Below are 19,519 nucleotides of genomic sequence, written 5' to 3'. Positions count from 1 at the left end.
TTTGATGGGACATCATCAGGGTCCATCACAGGACGTGACGGTTACAACAGCCCTACCACCTCTGTCACCGAGTTCCCCAGTAGGGATGTTGATGAAAATGTGGTTGACGTCACATGACTCTGTGATGTCATCCTTGCAAAGCCTCCAGGGCGAGCTTCTCTACTCACAGCGCGAGGACACTCGCCAGTAATTGGGCTGCATTCATGTCACAGAGCCTGAGTTTCACGCTGGGTCCACTGGGCTCTTCCCACTGGCTAGGAGACACCTGGAACTCAATGAGACCCCGCTTTCCCCACGGGCAGAGGGCCTCACTGCACACGGTGGACCCTGGGCTCGGCTCTGGATCCTTCTCACCTTCTTTCCTGAACTGGCCTGATCTGTCCCTTGGACTAAGTGCCAGCTGGCTCTAAGGTATTTGATGCAGCTGTGCTGTCACCTCTGTAACCACCCGGCTACCTGCTGGGGGCCAGCAGTAAACAAACCCAACAGCGCCTGTCACAGGTGGTGATTCATATGAGCTCCTTGGCTGTGCATGACTGAAGCAGATGTCCTGGGACAAGTCAGGGTCAGAGGTCCCCATCCAAGTGTTCCCCACAGAGAGGGCAACAAAGAACCAGAAGGTAAGGAGGGTGCCTTGAGAGGGGCAGGCAGGGGTGAAGCAGGGCAGGGAAGCCTCAGAACCCACAGGAGCGGAGTGCAGCGGACGCCCGCCAGTGTCAGATGCGACAGACAAGCTCCAGAGAGGAGGGCTAAGAAGACACTGGCGTCGGGGATTAGGAGGTGTGGTAACCATGTCAGTGTCGGGGGAGGGGACAAACGGGAATTGCCTTGGTCATGAGGCTAAAGGTACAGGATCGGTGGCAGCCGCAACATAGCCACGATCTGGGGTGTCTGAGTGTGAAGGAAGGCCGGTGTACAGAGAGGAGAGAAAGCCTGCAGGAGAGACAGGATGATGAACTTGGACAGCAAGGAGACAGGCAGGGGCAGGATGAAGAGTGGCCGGCACTGGAAAGGAGGAAGGACCAGGAGAAGAAAGGGAAGGTGATGCCCACGGTATCCGGAGGCAAGTACGGAGTGAGACCACCGGTCAAGTCTGAAGGCAGGAGGTTCTTTGCCAGGAGGGAGGCAGGAAGCAGGCAGGTTTGGGTGGGAGCAGCTGAGGGACGGTTAGGGCAGGTATCGGTAACAGCAATCACAGGAGCCCTGGAACATCGGCAGAGAACTTTCTAGACGGCTGGTTTCACCGGTGCCCCAGTCGTTTGCTCACACTGGGGCATGTGACACTAACGCAGTGACAGGAACAAAAGTGTCTGTCTGCCTGTCCATCTGGCTGTAAGGGGGTGACTCCACTTACCAAGAATCCACACAATCCCTTGTGCCCTTCACTATTATGCTTCATAATTACATTTTACATATACTCATTTGTATACATCAAAGTGCTTTTTAAAAAAATAATTCCTGTACAGTCTGATGTCCAGACTGATCCCGATACAGACTGATGTAAAATACACAAAAAGCACACTTTATTCAACTATTTCCACAGGAGGATGAAAGTTTCACAACTTTCCTCTTTTTACTTCCCTTTGAAACTGTACATACAAAACATTTTATCTGTAGAAAAAAGGACCCTATTACAGGTCATCACATTTATGCCTCTAAATTATTTTCTTCGTTTTAATCATGCATCATGGAACTACAGAGCCCGACCTAGTCCTTTTTGTATGTTAAAAGTACACTGCTTGGAAAGGCAATTTTGTAATCAGCCGCAGAGATGTCATTATGCAGTAATCATATGATTAGTAATTTTATCATTTACATATTTAACTGAGTGTGAAGATGTAGCAGAGACAAAAAAGGAAACCATCTTAATGTTCCTTCCTCCAAGTTCACACCTGGCTATTCATTTGCCATTCCTGCCTAATGGGTTTCTGTTCTACAAATGTCCTTTTAAAGATCTTATACATCAGTTTTATGACCTCTAGGAAACATACATCAGCATTAGGCAACATGTAAATTCACACACGCCCCAATTTAACAACTGTTGCTTCACCCTCAACTCCATTTGCGTCACAGCCTGCAAAGTCTTCCGGAAAAATGGATTCAGAGCTGGGGGGCCGTGCAGCCTTTGCCTAATAGAGTGGCTCACAGAGGAAGAACTAGGAAGCTTTCCAAATCCACATCAGGTTCAAGGAGGTTGACTGCAGTTCCGACGCTGACTTAACTTAAGACTGTGTAAAGGCTCAAAGCCGTGTTATGGACAGCCCTAGAGCAGAAGTTTCCCTTCTCTCCCCAAACTCCTGTCACATCAGGGTCAATGGCACCCATTGTCCAACCCCCAACATCGCCCTGCAAAGAGCCTCAGGCCAAATACAATCACTGCATGACTTCATTTAAATATCAAGACGAGACTCACCCTTTTCCTTCAACTATGGCTTCTTTAAGATGAATATATGAAGCAGGAAATATACCCTTTGGGAGGAAAAAAGACAGTAGGTTTTATTATTAATATGAGTACTGATTGCAAATCAAACGACTGCCCCCCCAAAATGGAGGTGGGGATGGCTGGATCACTATTAAATCTGCAAGCCTAATGCTAAGTCTCATACAGGACATAGCACAGAAAACAAAGAAGTGTAAAAGATGGCAACTCAGTCCGCTTGTGTTTCAAAGAGGCTGCAGATGTCTTAGAAGAAAACAGACGCAATCTGTTTGCGAAGAAAAAAATCCCACAGGGACTTTGCTGTGTCTTCTCCATGGGTCACACCTCGTTTTTACTGCTGACCTCAACACAGGCAGATCCACAGCCAAATGATGCCTAAAAACAATTTCTGACAATGGCTTCTGACAGTTCTTCCTTTCGAAATACTAAAATTGTCATCAAAAGTTAGTTTATACCGTTGATCATCACATATGCACTGACTGCTTTCCTGACCCAAGGAGACTTTCTCAACAATCTCCAGAGGGGCCGTCAGATAAAATAGAGAAACTGGGTGCATTTCGCCCAAACCGCCAGACTCCTAGGGGGAGCGCACCAGGTTACATGAAGACAGTGCTCGGCACACAGGGGCCCAACAGACAGTTCCGAGGGAGACAGTTCCCCAAGAGGACGGTCAGTGTCAGGCGAAGTGCCAGGAGCTTTACCAAGAGTTTTGGTCCTGCTTCCTGAGCAAGGACACTACCTCCCTTCCTGGAGGGCAAGCAGTGGGGCACCAGGCCCTGAGATCTTGCAACGAAGCAACGCAAACAGGTTGCGGCTTCCCACGTGAGATGTCATGCACGCAGCAAAAAAGCCAATCGGTGGCCCTGGTGGCTTCGGGCACCTGCTGTGGGAACAGGAGCTTCCGACTAGGTTTCCCTGGCATCTGGCCCCAAAGGATTTCCACAGGAAATCCAGAAACCACCCTACTAATCCTGCTTGGGAAGGGGGCATGGGCACCACTGGTTCAGACTCCTCCTGCCTGCCAGGGAAGTGGCCGCATTTCATGTAAAGAAGAATTATCACAGAGAGGGAAGGAGTCAGGCAGAAAGACAAGAGGCTGAGCACCAAAGAGGACAGCGGGGGCCCGATGCTAGGACACCTCCAGATCCCAGGACGGTGCACATTTGATGTCAACAGGTGAGCACGGGGCGGGGAGGGACGACGGGACGGACACATCTACAAATAAGCCAGTCTCGCCCCCTGCCCACGTCCACGGACAGAGATGTCCCTCAGTCTCAGTAAACCTGCTCTCGAGAATCATGAGGCCACAGAAGGGACAGTGAAAGAAATGAGGCTGGACACATCTGGAGGCTTGAATAAGCGACTTTTTTTTTTTTAATTCATTTTATTTTTGGCTGCATTGGGTCTTCGTTGCTGCACGTGGGCTTTCTCTAGTTGCGGCGAGCGGGGGCTACTCTTCGTAGCAGTGCGCGGGCTTCCCATTGCAGTGGCTTCTCTTCTTGTGGAGCATGGGCTCTAGGCACGTGGGCTTCAGTAGTTGTGGCACGAGGGCTCAGTAGTTGTGACTCACGGGCTCTAGAGCACAGGCTTAGTAGTTGTGGCGCACGGGCTTAGTTGCTCCGCGGCATGTGGAATCTTCCCAGACCAGGGCTCGAACCCGTGTCCCCTGCATTGGCAGACGGATTCTCAACCACTGCGCCACCAGGGAAGCCTGAAATGAGCAACTTCTCCAGCTGGGGCGGTCAGGACCAGCCCAGATCTATTGCTCATTTGTGAATACCGATAAAAGGATGCTTCCAGAACACAGAGTCATTTACTAGGAGCCAAGTCCCTTCTCTGCTACTGCCTGGGGCAGGGGTGCTGATGCAAAATCACGACCTTTTTAAGGCTTCAATTTCCTCATCTGCTAATGAAGATTTTAGGTGGAAAAATAAATATGCCCCTACCCAGCTCTATGAGCTGTAAAGTCAGGGCCCTGTGGTACAGGGTAGGAAGGATTAGGGCTCACACAGGCATGGGGAGTTGGGAGAGATCCCCGACTGGGAAGGTGGTACCAGACACCAAATACCAAACATCAAAGAAAAGTGAACAGCTTCCCTGGGATGCACCTAGCACATGAAGTTGCAGCTTTGTCACTGGGGAGGGGGGATGGTCCATGATCCTAATCTCTTTATTAATAAAGTCCTCAATTGTGGCTTTCTCACATGAACCTCAGGTTTTCATCTGCAGGAATACATTCTTTTTTTTTTTTTAATTGAAGTATAGTTGATTTACAATGTTGTGTTAATTTCTGCTGTATACCAAAGTGACTCAGTTAAATATATATATATATATATACACATACACACACACACACACACACACACACATTCTTTTTCATATTCTTTTCCATGACGGTTTATCACAGGATATTGAATATAGTTCCCTGTGTTATACAATAGGACCTTGTAGTTTATCCATCTTATATGTAACAGTTTGCATCTGCTAATCCCAAATTATGGAAGAGATAATTAAGGTGAAAATAGAACTTTCCCTGGAGAAATCTATTCCACCAGCCGCCTGGTTGGAATCTACCTTGTTCAAAGCTCAAGGCTCCAGGTCATTGGATGTGTAGAGACTCATAGCCCAGTCTGAGCTTGGCAGGGCGAGGGTGGGAGGTCCCGGCTCCCATTTGCAGATCTGGCTCACCAGGTATCCCTAATAGCACCTCTCACATTAGGACAGACTATGCCAGAGAAAGGCTGCCGTGAAGCTCAGCCTGCATGCCTCCAAGGTGACTGAGACCAGAGGATGGACAGCTCTCACCTGTCTGGCACAGGCTGGTAGCAGGGCGTCTGGGGAAAGCAGATCGAGAAGGCCCTGTGCTTGAACAGCTGGACTTCAGCAGCCTTAGCTATAGGCTCAGGACCACAAGAGGAGCCCAGCCCAATAAGTAGATAATGAGAGGCCAAGCTAAGAAACAGAAGTAAAATGAACCATCTGTCAAGTATAATTAGCTTTTATAAGGTAACGTGGACAGCCAAACCACAGCTTAGAATGGACAGTACTTCAGAATCATAGAATGAAATGGAAGAGCCATCATTAGATTTTATGAAGCCGAGAATGGAAAAGCCACAACAGAACTGTGTACGGGACTGTCCACCGCAATGTAATTGCACATCTTAGCTTCAGAAATTCAAACAACCACGCATGCAAACTGCCCTGGAAGGCAGAACCTCTTTCTTTTGCCAGCGACGTAAGTAGCATAAAAATAGTTATAAGCAAGAGGGGAAAAAGCAAGCATGAGCTCTGCAAATCTGCTAATTTATCATCAAGAATAATGCAAGATTGAAAATCATGAGCAGTACTTTTTTTCTTAAGTCATTATACCCAGATCATTCTCTTACACATCCTGTGCTTAAACAGGATGCAGAATTCTACCAGGAAAAGAAGAGTCCACCTCTCATGACAACAGGTCAACATCACCCCACAGCCCAGCCATTCACTCATAGAAATGAAATTGCAATTTCTACGTACATATGTTGTTCAGAAGAAAACAATTCGGGAAGGGAAGTGATAAATTAGAAGTTTGGGGTTAACATATACACACTACTATATATAAAATAGATAACTAACAAGGACCTACTGTATAGCACAGGGAACTCTACTCAATATTTGGTAATAACCTGTATGGGAGAAGAATCTGAAAAAAAATGGATATATGTATATGTATAACTGAATCACTTTGCTGTACACCTGAAACTAACACAACATTGATAATCAATTATACTTCAATTAACAAAATAAAAATTTTTTTAATTAAAAAAATGTTTTAAAGAAAACAATTCAGGGTAGCCCACATTTCAACTCATGTATTTTTTTAATTCAGAGAAAGAGATATATAAGGACAACCCTTAGGCACCATGAGACAGAATTTATTTCCTCGCCTGTTGTGATTTACGAAGGGACATGCACTGTGTTTAATAACAAGAAGGACTTACCTTCTTCGACTTTTTCCTTAAGGTGTAGCCTCTGTACCACCCTAAACAAACACAAAAGTGAAAGTTAGTACAAGGAGACGTCACAGCGTCCTAACAGCACCTTCCCGTTGTCGAGAACTCATTGTTTGCAGAACCAGGGAAGTCAGCCTGTAACAGAACTCAGGAATCCTAGGGCTTTGGAGAGATGCTATGGGGTTTCCTAAACAGCATCTCAAAACCGTGCTTGAAGCCTGGCCAGGGGCCTTCACACACAGACCTCCAGCTCTTTCACCTCCATCTGCCGCACGTGGCCTCGAAGGTGCCAATGAGAACTGAAGAAGCACAGCTCCAGGAGGAGGAGTGGTCCTCTTGACCCTTTGGCCCTAGGCAGCCTCCTGGAGCGTGCATTGGAGTGGGGTCACTGCCAAGTACACATACCAGCAACCTCAGATCATCAAGAGCTGCCGCAAAACAGAAATCCTATTGAGAGCCGACTTCCTCCCTCTAAGGGGTGGAGGGGGGCTTTGCCCTGGAGCAGCCACGATCGCACAAAGTGCTTCTGTGGCAAAGACTGGACCCCCAACAGGAAGCACCGGGCCCAGGAATACGGGTCCGCCTACCCCCTTGGGGTCTGGCCTACATTCAAGTTCCCATTCCCTCACGTGGGGAGGACAAGCAAACAGAGCAGAAGACAGACGTGCTAGCACTGTTGGCAGGAATTAAATGCCAAATGGAAGAGACATTCAGTGCCGGACTGGACCTGACCACACCCTTGTCCCCTCTGCTTCAACTGAGGGCAGAAATCGTCCCTGCCAGTGCCCAGGGGTCCACGGCCGGTCACCCACCTCCCAACAACTCCGCCGCGGCAGGACGTCGGTGGATCTTCCCTTATCCCAAACACTCTGAAGCTGCTTTAGGCCACCTCACTCCAGAAAAGGAAATCAGAAGCTCAGACAAATTCCAACTCAGCCCCCCAGGAGCAAAAGGACGGAGATACTTGGAAAGTGCCAGTCGAGTCAACTCCCAGAGAACAACCAAGTATTGGGATTTTATACAGTATAAAATAGTCAAACCTCGGAAACCTGGGATACATGAACGAAGGTGCCCAGAAACTGAAAACGGGCCTATATTGCACCAATGACCACACACCTCTAACAGAGAAATAATTTAACAACCAGAGGTGGAGAGGAACCAGAAAGTGATGGGGTTAAGATCCTCCAGGGATTATGAACAGATGCTTTCTGAGCATTCAGAAAAGAAGCTGGAAATTGCTAGGAGCCTCGCAAAGGATTTGCTAAGACCTAGATACAACCAATGAACCCATTTCATTTCCTGACAAGGGAGCTACACAGATTGATTAGGGGCCACCGCAGACACAAAATGTCTAGATTTTGCTGCACATTTGGAGGATTACCTCCTGAGAGCCATGCACCGTCTCCTTCGGTGGTTTCTACCTGCCAAGGCCAGAATCAGCGTCCACCTAGGACAGTGTTCACAGACAGTGAAATGGAAAAAGATGGAAGGTCAATGTAGTAAGTTGTTCAAAAGGCTGTATTCAATGTAAAGGACTGTCCGCTATCCTGTTATTTTATCCTTCCCGTATTTTCAGTATTACTTTGCCCTTCCTTTTCTGAAACTGACATGAGATGAACGTCCTAGAACATCTAAGGAAATACTTCAAAGTGACAAGAAGAAGACAGAAACCAAGTCAAAAATAAGCAATGTTTATAAACAATGTATAGAAGAAGGAACCTAAAAGACTTACACATGAATGAAGAGATGCTCACACTAATAATCAGATAAATGAAAATTTAAAACATAATGTTACTGCACGGTTATTATAGGGAGGGAAATCTCAAGGCTGCAGGATTCAGGCAGCCCCTGGCACTGAGGATGGGAGTGGAGACCTCACAACCAGTGTGAACGTGACCCTACTTATCCAGAGTACATACCCCGACACCCCGCGAGCAGCCACGCGCCCCAAAGACATCCCACATACCCATCCACACGCAGCGGGGCAGACACAGGAGACCCATGGCAGCGTGATCTAGGCGGGCAGAACGAGTGCCCTAACTGGGGGGTGGTTAGTAAAACATGCAGGTGCACCCAGAGCAGTGAGGGCCACGGACTAAATACATACACACCACAGGACTGCGCCTTAGAGCACAGCGCTGAGTGAAAAGGTACGAAACAGAATGAGGGTCTTCCCTGGTGGCGCAGCAGTTAAGAATCCGCCTGCCAATGCAGGGGACACGGGTTCGAGCCCTGGTCCAGGAGGATCTCACATGCCGCGGAGCAACTAAGCCCGTGCGCCACAACTACTGAGCCCACGTGCCACAACTATTGAAGCCCGTGCACCCAGAGCCTGTGCTCCACAACAAGAGAAGCCACTGCAATGAGAAGCACGCGCACCACAACAAAGAGTAGCCCCCGCACGCCACAACTAGAGAAAGCCCGTACGCAGCAACGAAGACCCAACGTAGCCAAAAATAAATAAATAAATATTTTTAAAAAAGGAAACAGAATGAGAGCTACAACCACATTTATATACATGACCTAGAGGGGTGGGATAGGGAGGGTGGGAGGGAGGCTCAAGAGGGAGGGGATATGGGGACATGTGTATGCATATGGCTGATTCGCTTTGTTGTGCAACAGAAACTAACACGGTATTGTGAAGCAATTATACTCCAATAAAGATCTATTAAAAAAAAATATATATATATATATATATGCATACCAACCGGTACAGGCCATGAGAAAAATTCACTTCAAACACAGCAGAAGGGTTTTCCAGGAGAAGGGAGAGGAGAAAGAGTTGAGCTACCGGGATAAAAAAGATAAGGAGTCTTTTTCTTTTATTTTACTTTATGATAATAGACGGTGGTTTCTTTTTTAATGGCCTTCCTAAGCAAAAAGAAGACCTAGGGTTTCCCTTCCCAAGAATTTCTGCATCTGTTATGCTTTCCACCAACTGAGCCCCCAGACTATGTGCCAGAGGCCACGCTAGACAGAGCAAATGTAGAAATATCAATAGATTAGACCCAATTTCTGCCCTCCAAGGGCTCACACACCAGAAGATTCCCCTACGACAAGCAGGGCTCAAACCACCAACAAGGGCAGAGATTTGAGCGTGAAGGAGAGAGGACATCCCTGCAAAGGCTTCATGCAGGGAAGTGGGGGGACACAGAAGGGCGATGAGTGGCTGCTGCTTTGGGGGGACGGGCCGCAGGGAACGCAGCTAGGCGCAGGAAGATGCGAATGGCTCACTGAATTGACAGGCTGATTCGCTCCTCCCAGGCAGGGCTCAACCAACCTGCTCCAAACAAGAGACACCCCCCACCCAAGAGACACCCACCCAACGGCAAGTATAGGTCAGACGTAGTCCCGAAACTCGGGGAGGGCCCCGTCCAGCCCAGGAAAACGGCAGCCAAGTCAGTGGGTACACTGGAGCGTTCCCAACAGGACAGGAGCACACACGCTCAAGTCCAGGGCTGGAACCAACTGAGGACGGGACCAGGCAGAACAAAGCAGGCGCAAGGGAGCCGGAAAGGAGCTTCTGCCCAGAGAGGTGTGCTTAGGCAGAGTCTTCAAGGATGGCTAGTCAGATGGAGGAAGGAGGAGGGAGGCCCGGCAGAGCACAGGTGCAGAGGGGCACTCACCAAGCATCTGAGAAGCCACCAGCAGCAAAGCTAGGACACGCATGAGAAAAAGGCTGGGGGGACTTCCCTGGTGTCGCAGCGGATAAGACTCCATGCTCCCAATGCAGGGAACTAGATCCCACACGCATGCCGCAACTAAGAGTTCACACGCCGCAACTAAGGAGCCGGCGCAACCAAATAAGTAAATAAATTATAAATATTAAAAAATAAAAGGCTGGGGCTCAGGTGGGACAGGAGGAAACCAGATCACTAAGGTCCTGGGTCCTGCCCAACTCACAAGTACCTGCCTGAAGATGGACAACACAGTCACCTGTGTCAGGTGTATCGTGTCCTGCTCTGAGTACTGAACAACAGTACAGCCGAAGGCCGGATCTGACCAAACCATGTCCTAACGGACAGCATCTGCGTGCACACTGGGCGTTCTGGAGCTGTCCTGGGTACAATATTTTGCAGGCACCCGGGGCGGGGGTGTGGGCGGGGCGCAGACCCAGCCCAGAGGATGGAGGTTCTGGAAGCAACACAGGATGAGAGGCACAGCTGCGGTGCTCTTCCACTGGGCTGGGGCCAGGTGGCCAGTCACCTGGGACAAGGTGCAAAGGATGCCTGCAGGGTGGAGGCTGCACGGGAGGGCCTGGTGGTCTTCTGTGAAATGACAGCCTTATCAACATGACTACTTTTCCCAGTTGGTTGTGGGTTGAACTGTGTTCTGCCCACCCCAAACAGATGCTGAAGTCCTAACTCCCTCTACCTGTGGGTGTACCCCTATCTAGAAATAGGGTCTTGGCAGATAATCAAGTTAAGATGAGGTCATTACAGTGGACCTAATCCAATACGGTGTCCTTATAAAAAGGAGGAATAGACAGTCAAAGTCAAGCACAGGGAGGACGCCATGTGATCATAAAGGCAGAAACTAGGGCGTTGCATCTACAAGGCAAGGAAGGCCAGCGATGTCAGCAAACCACCAGAAGCTTGGGGAGACCCGTGGAACCGCTTGCCCCTCTCAGCCCTGAGAAGCAACCAACCCTGCCGACACCTTGATCTTGGACTTAGAGCCTCCAGAACTGTGAGGGAACACATTTCTGTTGTTTAAACTCCCCACTGTACGGTACTTTGTTACAGTCGCCCCAGGAAACCCAGAGGCAGTCCTCTCAAGACCTTCAGTTGACAGATGCTGGTGGCAGGAAAAGGAATTAAGGTGCATTTTGGAAGAAAATAGATCATTATCACTTTGAAAAATTTGAATGAATTAAGTTCCAGTGTTGTGGTTTCATCAAAAGAATGCCTCCCTAATCTGGGTGCAATGCTGTCCTCTCACACAGGCACGGCATCCAGCCCATGGAGATCCTTCTGGAAATGAGCAGGTGATAGGATTGGCACCTCCTTGGCTGGAGAGTCACCTAATCAACATCGGTGACCTGGGCTCACCTCTCCTGTCCGGTTGACCCCAGACACTGCTTAAAGGCAGAGGCATACCCTGAATGACCCCTCAAAGCTCAATCCACCTCCCTGGTGACCGGAAAAGTTCTTTTCTTTGTTCTGTGCTCCAAGCCTCCATGAGCCTGAGACAGAAAAATTAACCATAACTTGCAGGTAAATGTGTTCTTTCAACCTTAATAAAAGGAATGATCATCTAGAAATTATATTCTCCAGAGCAATCCCAGTAATATCCTACCCTGAACAGGATCACATAGAAAAGGAAAGTTAAATTTGACAAACATAAATAAATTTTCTTCGGGGAAAAGTGGAAGGGGCGAGGAGAAAAGAAGAGAAGGCCAAATTCTAATATAATCCATAAAATTTAAATAGAACAAGAGGAAAGAGCAGAAAAACAATTATTCCATTGTTATTTGATGACAATAAAGTCACCAAGTTTCCCAAAATCAAAACTACTTCCCCAAATGCATTTCTCTGACTGGATTCTGACTAAAACCAAAAAAAGACAGCAGTTAAAGAAGGGGAAGTTGTTTTATGTTACAGGGTCTTTACAAAGACTGGAATATTTTTACCAGGACTTAGAAGATTGATGAGCCCGGAAACTAAGTGCTCACTGAAGAATCCTTTATCACGATGCTGGCCAAAAAGTCAAATGCCTGCCACCCATTTTTTTTTTTTTTTAGTTAAATGTACAGGGATCATCGACTCACCTAAGGATTCCCCTGTTTAAAGAGTGCATTCTTCTTACAAAGCAAAAAACAAGAAGTCGCAGCCCCTGCTACCCCGGGCTGCACAGGAAATTGTTATCTATTCAGGAATGATGTCATTGTCCAGTGTTTATTTAACCAGGATTTCAAATACAACTGACCGGGGGCAGAAATAAGAAAAGATGTAAGAGCACTCTTCCTTCAGATCGGAAAAGTGTCCGAGATGAGAGGTTTGATCCTTAACCTCTTGTTAATTTCTCTGTTTCCTCTCAGCCACTGGCCATATATATACTGGGAGCAGATAAGGCAATCCAACTGTCAGCTGTAAAAACTGAGATCAGGCAGAACGTGCCCATTGCAGCTACTCATTCACATAAAGACCGGTTCTGTTTTTGCAGTATTACATCTGCTTCCAGGCATATGCCACGAAAGTTGATTTTTTTTTCCCCCAATAGGACATTTCTTAGGGTAAAAGGTGCAAATGGAATGGAATTCCAAGCCAGCATGAGTCGGATGGGGAAGTGAGGGACGTGGACGTGGACGTGGGTATTTTAATGAGTTTGTGCTTCTCCAGGAACACGGGAGCAAGCTGCAGCTTGCCTGGTTCACAGAAGCTGAACGCTGCGTCACTCGCGTGCAGAAAGGATTCCAAAGACCGAGTCTGAAGATCAATTTGTGATTACTATAGGATGTCTGCAATTTCCTCTCCCCGTCGCCCAACCTCCTACTTGGAAGGGTCTGGCTAAACCCAATCTGAAAGCCATTTTGCTGTTGGAATTATCAATTTTAATCTGTTCTCTTTTTTCCTATGTTGTATGGAAGTCACCCCTTTGAACAGGAAACAAAGCCACCAACACTCCTCTCACACATGTGAGGAGTCTAAAACTCAAGCCCGTCATTGCTCCTCTTCTGTGCAACGATAAACCACAGCATAAAACGAAAGGTGTCCCGTTTTAATGATTTGCAAAACCCTAAATATGAAAACCAATTGTCTGAAAAACCAAGGACATCAGGAAACCACTGTCACCTTCAGTATATTTATTGGATAATTACAACAATTGCTTTACTGGACCACATCCCACAAAGCTGTAACAATCTCTGCTCACCCCTCAGAAAACGGGGTCATAGATTTTTTAAAAAGGAAATAAGAAATGACAATTTTGGTTCCTCTCAGGAAGTTGTTAACAAGTCTACGTGAGAGTATAAAAAGTCTCACCATTCACATAAAACACCTCAAAACAATGAGCCTAACACTAAAATATCTTAAATGTATTTTAAAAACTTTTTTCAAGTGGTCAGTTATTAACAGTCAAGATGGACATACATTTGCAAAAAAGGAAACAATGGGGGTTTTTTTCTTAACAATAAAACAACTATTTCAACAGAAAACTTGAGAAGTTAAAAGTTTAGGAATTTAGTTTTAAGTTCGCCTTAAATTAAAAAAAAAAAAAAAAAAAAGATTTAAATAACAGATAACCTCACCACTGCCCTTTCCCGATACGGCATCTATCGTGCAAGAAAACGAAACATACACGCTTTCCTAACAGGGTAATGCTTTGCCCATTACGCACTGAAAAATGTACTAACTGCACAAAACTACAAACGGAAAGACACCAAAATAAATACGCACCTTCATACGTTTCCAGGATGTGCACGGTGTCTCCTATTTGTAAGGAAAGTTCATCCGCTCCCCTGGCATCATAGTTATAAAAAGCTGTTGAGAGCAAAAAGAGGTAAGAAGATATTAGTAAAGGTAACTATGCTGGATTATTTCTGCCCGTTTTTAAGATTGAAATATTCAGTCTTTGCCTGCATCATCCTCTCTGATACCCACAAAAGGAGGCTTTTTTTTCAAGGGGCCTCAGTTTAAGAAGAAGAAATTCATAACTACTCATAACGCCAGAAAACCACAAGTGGTTTACTGTGGTAAAATACATATGATGTGAAATTTGCCTTTTTAACTATTTTCAAGGGTACAATTCAGTGACGTTAGTTACATTCACAATGTTGCTCTCCCATCACCACCATCAATTTCCAGAACTTTTTCATCACTCCAAACAGAAACCCCATAACCATTAAGCAATCACTCCCTATCACTCCCTCCGCCAGCCCCTGATAACCTGTAACTCACTTTCTGTCTCTATGAATTGGACTACTCCAGCCACCCCATTAATCATACAGTATTATCCTTTTGTGTCTGCTTCTTCCACTTAGCATAATGTTTTCAAGGTGTATGCACATCGTACCATGTATCAGAACCTCATTTCTTTTTATGGTGGAATAATGTTTATAATAGAAAGAAAACTAAAGCTTTTGTCAACACCATTTCAATTATCACTTCATATACTATCTTATATTTCCATTAACAGACTTTTTTCATTAGATGACTTTTTCCTATCTGTAAATCAATGACACATGGACTGAATATTTTTTGAAAACCAAACTGATTCTTTAAATTACCATATAGCCAATGCTGCTACTAAGCAATCAAATAGGCAAAAAAATATGTCTAATATTAGGAAGCAATCCTTCAAACTGACAATATGCAACAAATGTCTGAAATCCCTGGGACCTCCCTGGTGGTCCAGTGGGTAAGACTCCGTGCTCCCACTGCAGGGGGCCGGGGTTCGATCCCTGGTCGGGGAACTAGATCCCACATGCCGCAACGAAGAGTTTGCATGCCGCAACTAAGAAGTCTGCATGCCGCAACAAAGATCCCGCATGTTGCAACTAAGACCCGGCGCAGCCAAAAATAACTAAATAATAAATTAATAAATAATTAAAAAAATAAATAAAAGCAGTTCTGTTCATCCTAGCTAAGCATGTAAAAGTCATTCCATTAAATTCAGGCCATACTTTTGCTCAAGCATGGAGATAAAGGCAACTATCACACTGCTTATGACTCCCAAATATTCAATTAGCCCATAAATACAGTGATGTTTTTCCTTCCCAGTGGATTCTCCCTAAAAAGATGTCAGACTTGAGGCAAAATTCATCGTAAACCTTTCATCAATCAGGATCAAACTCTCATCCATCCATCCTGAACACCCTGTTGGACTAGGCTGTCCTTTACGGGCACCATTACTGTGTCTATTTCTGGAGTTCTCCCCGGTCACATCATGTGCAAACTTCTCCAACAAGCATGGGGGGGCCTCCATCATCTGACTGACCGCCTGGCCCTCCTTCCAACCACACACTCCTGGTCCCTGTCACTGCTTCTCCTTGAAAGAACGAAGCCACATCTGTGTGTCACTCCTTATTCCTCCCCTGCCAAAGGGGTCTTCCCACCGGTGTCACCTCTTCCAGACAGCCAAGTCCAAGCACGTGTTGGCTCTTTCAAACCCCTTCTGCAAAAATACCCAGCAACACAGCACACTTCCTGTCGCCAGCTCCATAACCAAGCTACATTTGTGGTCTCTGGAAGCAGACAGAATGGGCAGGGTACCACCTCTCCTCATGTAGACCTGGGTGACCTCCAGCAAATGCCCTATCCTCCACATCTTCAGCTTCCCCATCTGTATAATAAGGAGACTGATATCTACCTCATAGGATGGTGTGTGTACTTTGTGTCTTAAAGAAAACAACACTGGCACTTCCCTGGTGGTCCAGTGGTTAAGACTCTGCACTCACAATGCAGGGGGCCCGGGTTCGATCCCTGGTCAGGGAACTAGATCCCTCATGCCGCAACTAAGATCCCGCATGCTGCAACCAAGACCCGGCACAGCCAAATTAAAAAAAAAAAGAAATGGATCTGTTAATTTGATGCAATGTGTTGCCTGCAGTGAACACTTAGTAAATTGTAAAAGCTCTTATTGTGTTTGAGGGTATTTTGTTTTTACTGCCACGAAGACTTAGCAGACTATCACACGTTCACAAAGGTGCTTTGTGTCCACCTAGAGGGGTGGGATACAGAGGGTGGGAGGGAGACGCAAGAGGGAGGAGATATGGGGATATATGTTTATGTATATAGTTGATTCACTTTGTTATACAGCAGAAACTAAAACACCATTGTAAAGCAACTATACTCCAATAAAGATGTTACAAAAATAAAATAAAACATCAGTAACCATATATACATAGAAAATTCTATTTTCGCAGGTATTTTCCTATATTTGAGTTTTGTTTCCTATATTTGAGTTTGAGTTTCACCCAAACTCATAAAATTTAAATGTCAACTGACATAAATGGTTATTAGTAGTTATTAAGTTTATTTAGCATTTTATGGTGAATCTTTAACAAGAAATAACAGCATTAGATAAAGAAAGCTCAGAACATATGCCAGCCTCTCCCAGCCCAGCACAACCCCTTTCAAAGTCTTTAGGAACCATAAATGCATTTCTCATCGTTCTTAACAGCATCCTTGCCAGCATGCCTATTCTATTACAGATGCGGAAAAAATAAACACGTCAAAAACAATACAAATAAAATAAAATGGACAAGTCCACTGTAAATGCATTCAGGTCCATGTGAATTTGTAAGGCATACACACAAAAACCTTTAAGTAGTGGCCCTTCCATCTCTGAAGCAGGCAGAGAAAAGCAGTTGTGAAAATCTCACACAAGAATAGAGACATTTCAAATTTAACTATGAAATGAGGCTTAAAGACCCATGATTTCACAGATGAAGGGAAAGGGAGCCTCCGAGGGTTTACACACGTGGCCCCAAATGACACAGCAGAGCTTGGACCACGACAATGGCTGCCCAGCCCCCAGCCTTAAGGATCCCACATTTAGATGCAAATTAAAAGACTCAACTATACAAATTATCGGACAAGGAAGTGGGAGGGAGGGGGAAGTGTGGTAGATAGAAGAATGGCCCACAGAGACGTTCACGTCCAAATCCCGGAACCTGTGAGGATGCTCTCTTACACAGCAAAGGGGGCCAGTGCAGATGTGATTAGGTTAAAGATCTTGCCACGGGGGTGCTAATCCTGGGTTATCCAGGTGGGTCCAATGTAATCACAAAGTTCCACAGGCGACAACAGGAGTCTCCGAGTCAGCCAGAGAAGTGACCATGGAAGCAAGGAAGGGGCCACGAGCCAAGGAGTATTGGCAGCCTCTAGAAACTGGAAAAGGCAAGGAAAGGACTCTCCCCCAGAGCCTCCGGAAGGAACAGAGCCCTGCCGAAACCTTGACTTTAGGACTTCTGACGTCCAGAACTGTAAGATTATAAATTTGTGTTGTTTTGAACCCCTAAGTTTGTAATTTGTTACAGCAGCAATAGGAAACATACGCAGGGAGGAATGCGGAAAACAATTTAAAAGTGGTTATTTTGTGGTTGATTTATTCACTGCTGAGCAGGGTGGCAAGCATCTGAATCTGACAGGTCTGAGGCTGAGGTTCCCCGATTCTTGGGTGATAGAAAAATGAGAACAATGCAGTGAATTTTTCTTAAATAAGCCCAAAAGTATTCAATGTAAAAGGCTACGCCTTATTCTGATTATGTGACCTTTCGAAGCTGCCCCTTTTTGGTGTGTGTGTGGGGAGGGGGGGGAGGTGAAAGCAGAGACGAGAAAGACCAGAGGCATCTTCTCCTTCACGAAGGATGATGATGACAGATGGCATCTGGCTTTAAAAATGTCTTTACTTGGGCTTCCCTGGTGGCGCCGTGGTTGAGAGTCCGCCTGCCGATGCAGGGGACACGGGTTCGAGCCCTGGTCTGGGAAGATCCCACATGCCGCGGAGCAACTAAGCCCGTGAGCCACAACTACTGAGCCTGTGCGTCTGGAGCCTGTGCTCCGCAACAAGAGAGGCCGCGACGGTGAGAGGTCCGTGCACGGCGATGAAGAGTGGCCCCCGCTCGCCGCAACTAGAGAAAGCCCTCGCACAGAAACGAAGACCCAACACAGCCAAAAAATAAAAATTAATTAATTAATTAAAAAAAAAAAAAAAAGTCTTTACTTGACAGAAGCACAGAGATGTCGGCCTTTCTGCAGTTTGTCTTCTTTATCTATCTGGTCTGTTAAGATGTGGGGACACCTCTGCAAGAGAACATGGTTGGGGCTTCCTTGGTGGCGCAGTGGTTGAGAATCTGCCTGCCAATGCAGGGGACACGGGTTCGAGCCCTGGTCTGGGAAGATCTCACATGCCGCGGAGCAACTAGGCCCGTGAGCCACAACTACTGAGCCTGCGCGTCTGGAGCCTGTGCTCCGCAACAAGAGAGGCCGCGACAGTGAGAGGCCCGCGCACCGCGATGAACAGTGGCCCCCGCTCGCCGCAACTAGAGAAAAGCCCTCGCACAGAAACGAAGACCCAACACAGCCAAAAATAAATAAATAAATAGCGTTCCCTTTCAAAATAAATAAATAAATAAATGTACCAATATTTTACTTAAAAAAAAAAAAGAGAACACGGTCATCGCGCCCCCATTCACATCTTTGGAGAGAGCAGCCTTCACCTCCCTCTGGCTGGTGGGTGTACCCTTAATCAACTCCTCCTCCTCAAAGCCATTTACCTTTCTTAATAGCCTGGCTGGAGACGGCGCCACTGGGTATAAATGCACCTTCACATGAATTTCTCAGTCCTGGACCGCAGAGTCCGGCATACAAGCTTGACGTCTTATTCACGTGAAAAGTGGAATGGGAAAGGATGTGGAGGTGAACTCAACTCGAAGCTTCTTTCCCCGGATGGCGTGTTTGGGGTTGGGGTTGGGGTGGGGGTGGGGGGGCGGGGGGTAGCTTTTTTCTGGCAGCGCCGGCAGCAGCACAGAGTAAAGGAAGCACATGGATCTTTTCTTCCCAAAATAAAAAATAAACACTCTGGTCAGTGCTTCTCACAGCTCAGATGCATCAGAGATGCTGAAAAGCCAAAGTTATCTCCTCTGCTCAGTCTCCTCAACACCCTAGAAACGGCTGCCCAGGAACGTAAGGGAAGAACTGTGGCTCGTAAATCATACAGGAGGGCTTCCATTTACACCAAGATTATTCGTAACACTGACGGTGACGACACGACAGATGAAGATGATGGTGACGGTGACAGTGATGATGATGAGGGTGACGATGCTGGTAATGATAGTGGCTGACATTTACCGAGCATATTCCCTGGGCTAGCCAGCGGGCTAAGAGCTTCACGTGCTCAGCTAATTCAACCCTCACGACAGTCCCAGGAGGTGAAGATAAAATTTTTCCCACTTCCCTCATCAGGGTTTATAGCAGCTCAGAGTCGGCCCATACATGAGCAGCCAGTGGAGGGGCTATACAGGGCCAGAGGGCCAGCCTGGATGAGAGGCCAGAACGCCAAAGCCCTGCAGGGTCTCTTCCTCAAACTTCGCCCTCTCTGGGCTTCACATTGCCCTCCTGATGGCTTCCCACAGATCACAACA

At 46.6% G+C, this 19,519-nt stretch overlaps 1 protein-coding gene and 1 non-coding gene across 3 annotated transcripts in view; one reads left to right on the top strand and one right to left on the bottom strand.

The window, feature by feature from the left end:
* Positions 1-19,519, bottom strand: part of DOCK1 (dedicator of cytokinesis 1) — a 525,198-nt gene that overhangs the window by 458,850 nt on the left and 46,829 nt on the right. For both annotated transcript variants that reach the window (XM_068548757.1, XM_068548758.1), the window contains exons 2-4: positions 13,830-13,913; positions 6,421-6,461; positions 2,414-2,469 (exon numbers count right to left, since the gene is read on the bottom strand). In XM_068548757.1, the coding sequence (XP_068404858.1) occupies positions 2,414-2,469; positions 6,421-6,461; positions 13,830-13,913 (181 nt within the window). The remainder of the gene's footprint in view (positions 1-2,413; positions 2,470-6,420; positions 6,462-13,829; positions 13,914-19,519) is intronic.
* TRNAV-CAC (transfer RNA valine (anticodon CAC)) lies at positions 15,794-15,866 on the top strand. The gene has a single exon. It is a non-coding gene; the product is annotated as a tRNA-Val (tRNA).

Source organism: Eschrichtius robustus, chromosome 7 (genome assembly GCF_028021215.1).
Source record: "Eschrichtius robustus isolate mEscRob2 chromosome 7, mEscRob2.pri, whole genome shotgun sequence".
NCBI lineage: Eukaryota > Metazoa > Chordata > Mammalia > Artiodactyla > Eschrichtiidae > Eschrichtius > Eschrichtius robustus.
This window is presented reverse-complemented; position numbering and strand designations above follow the sequence as displayed.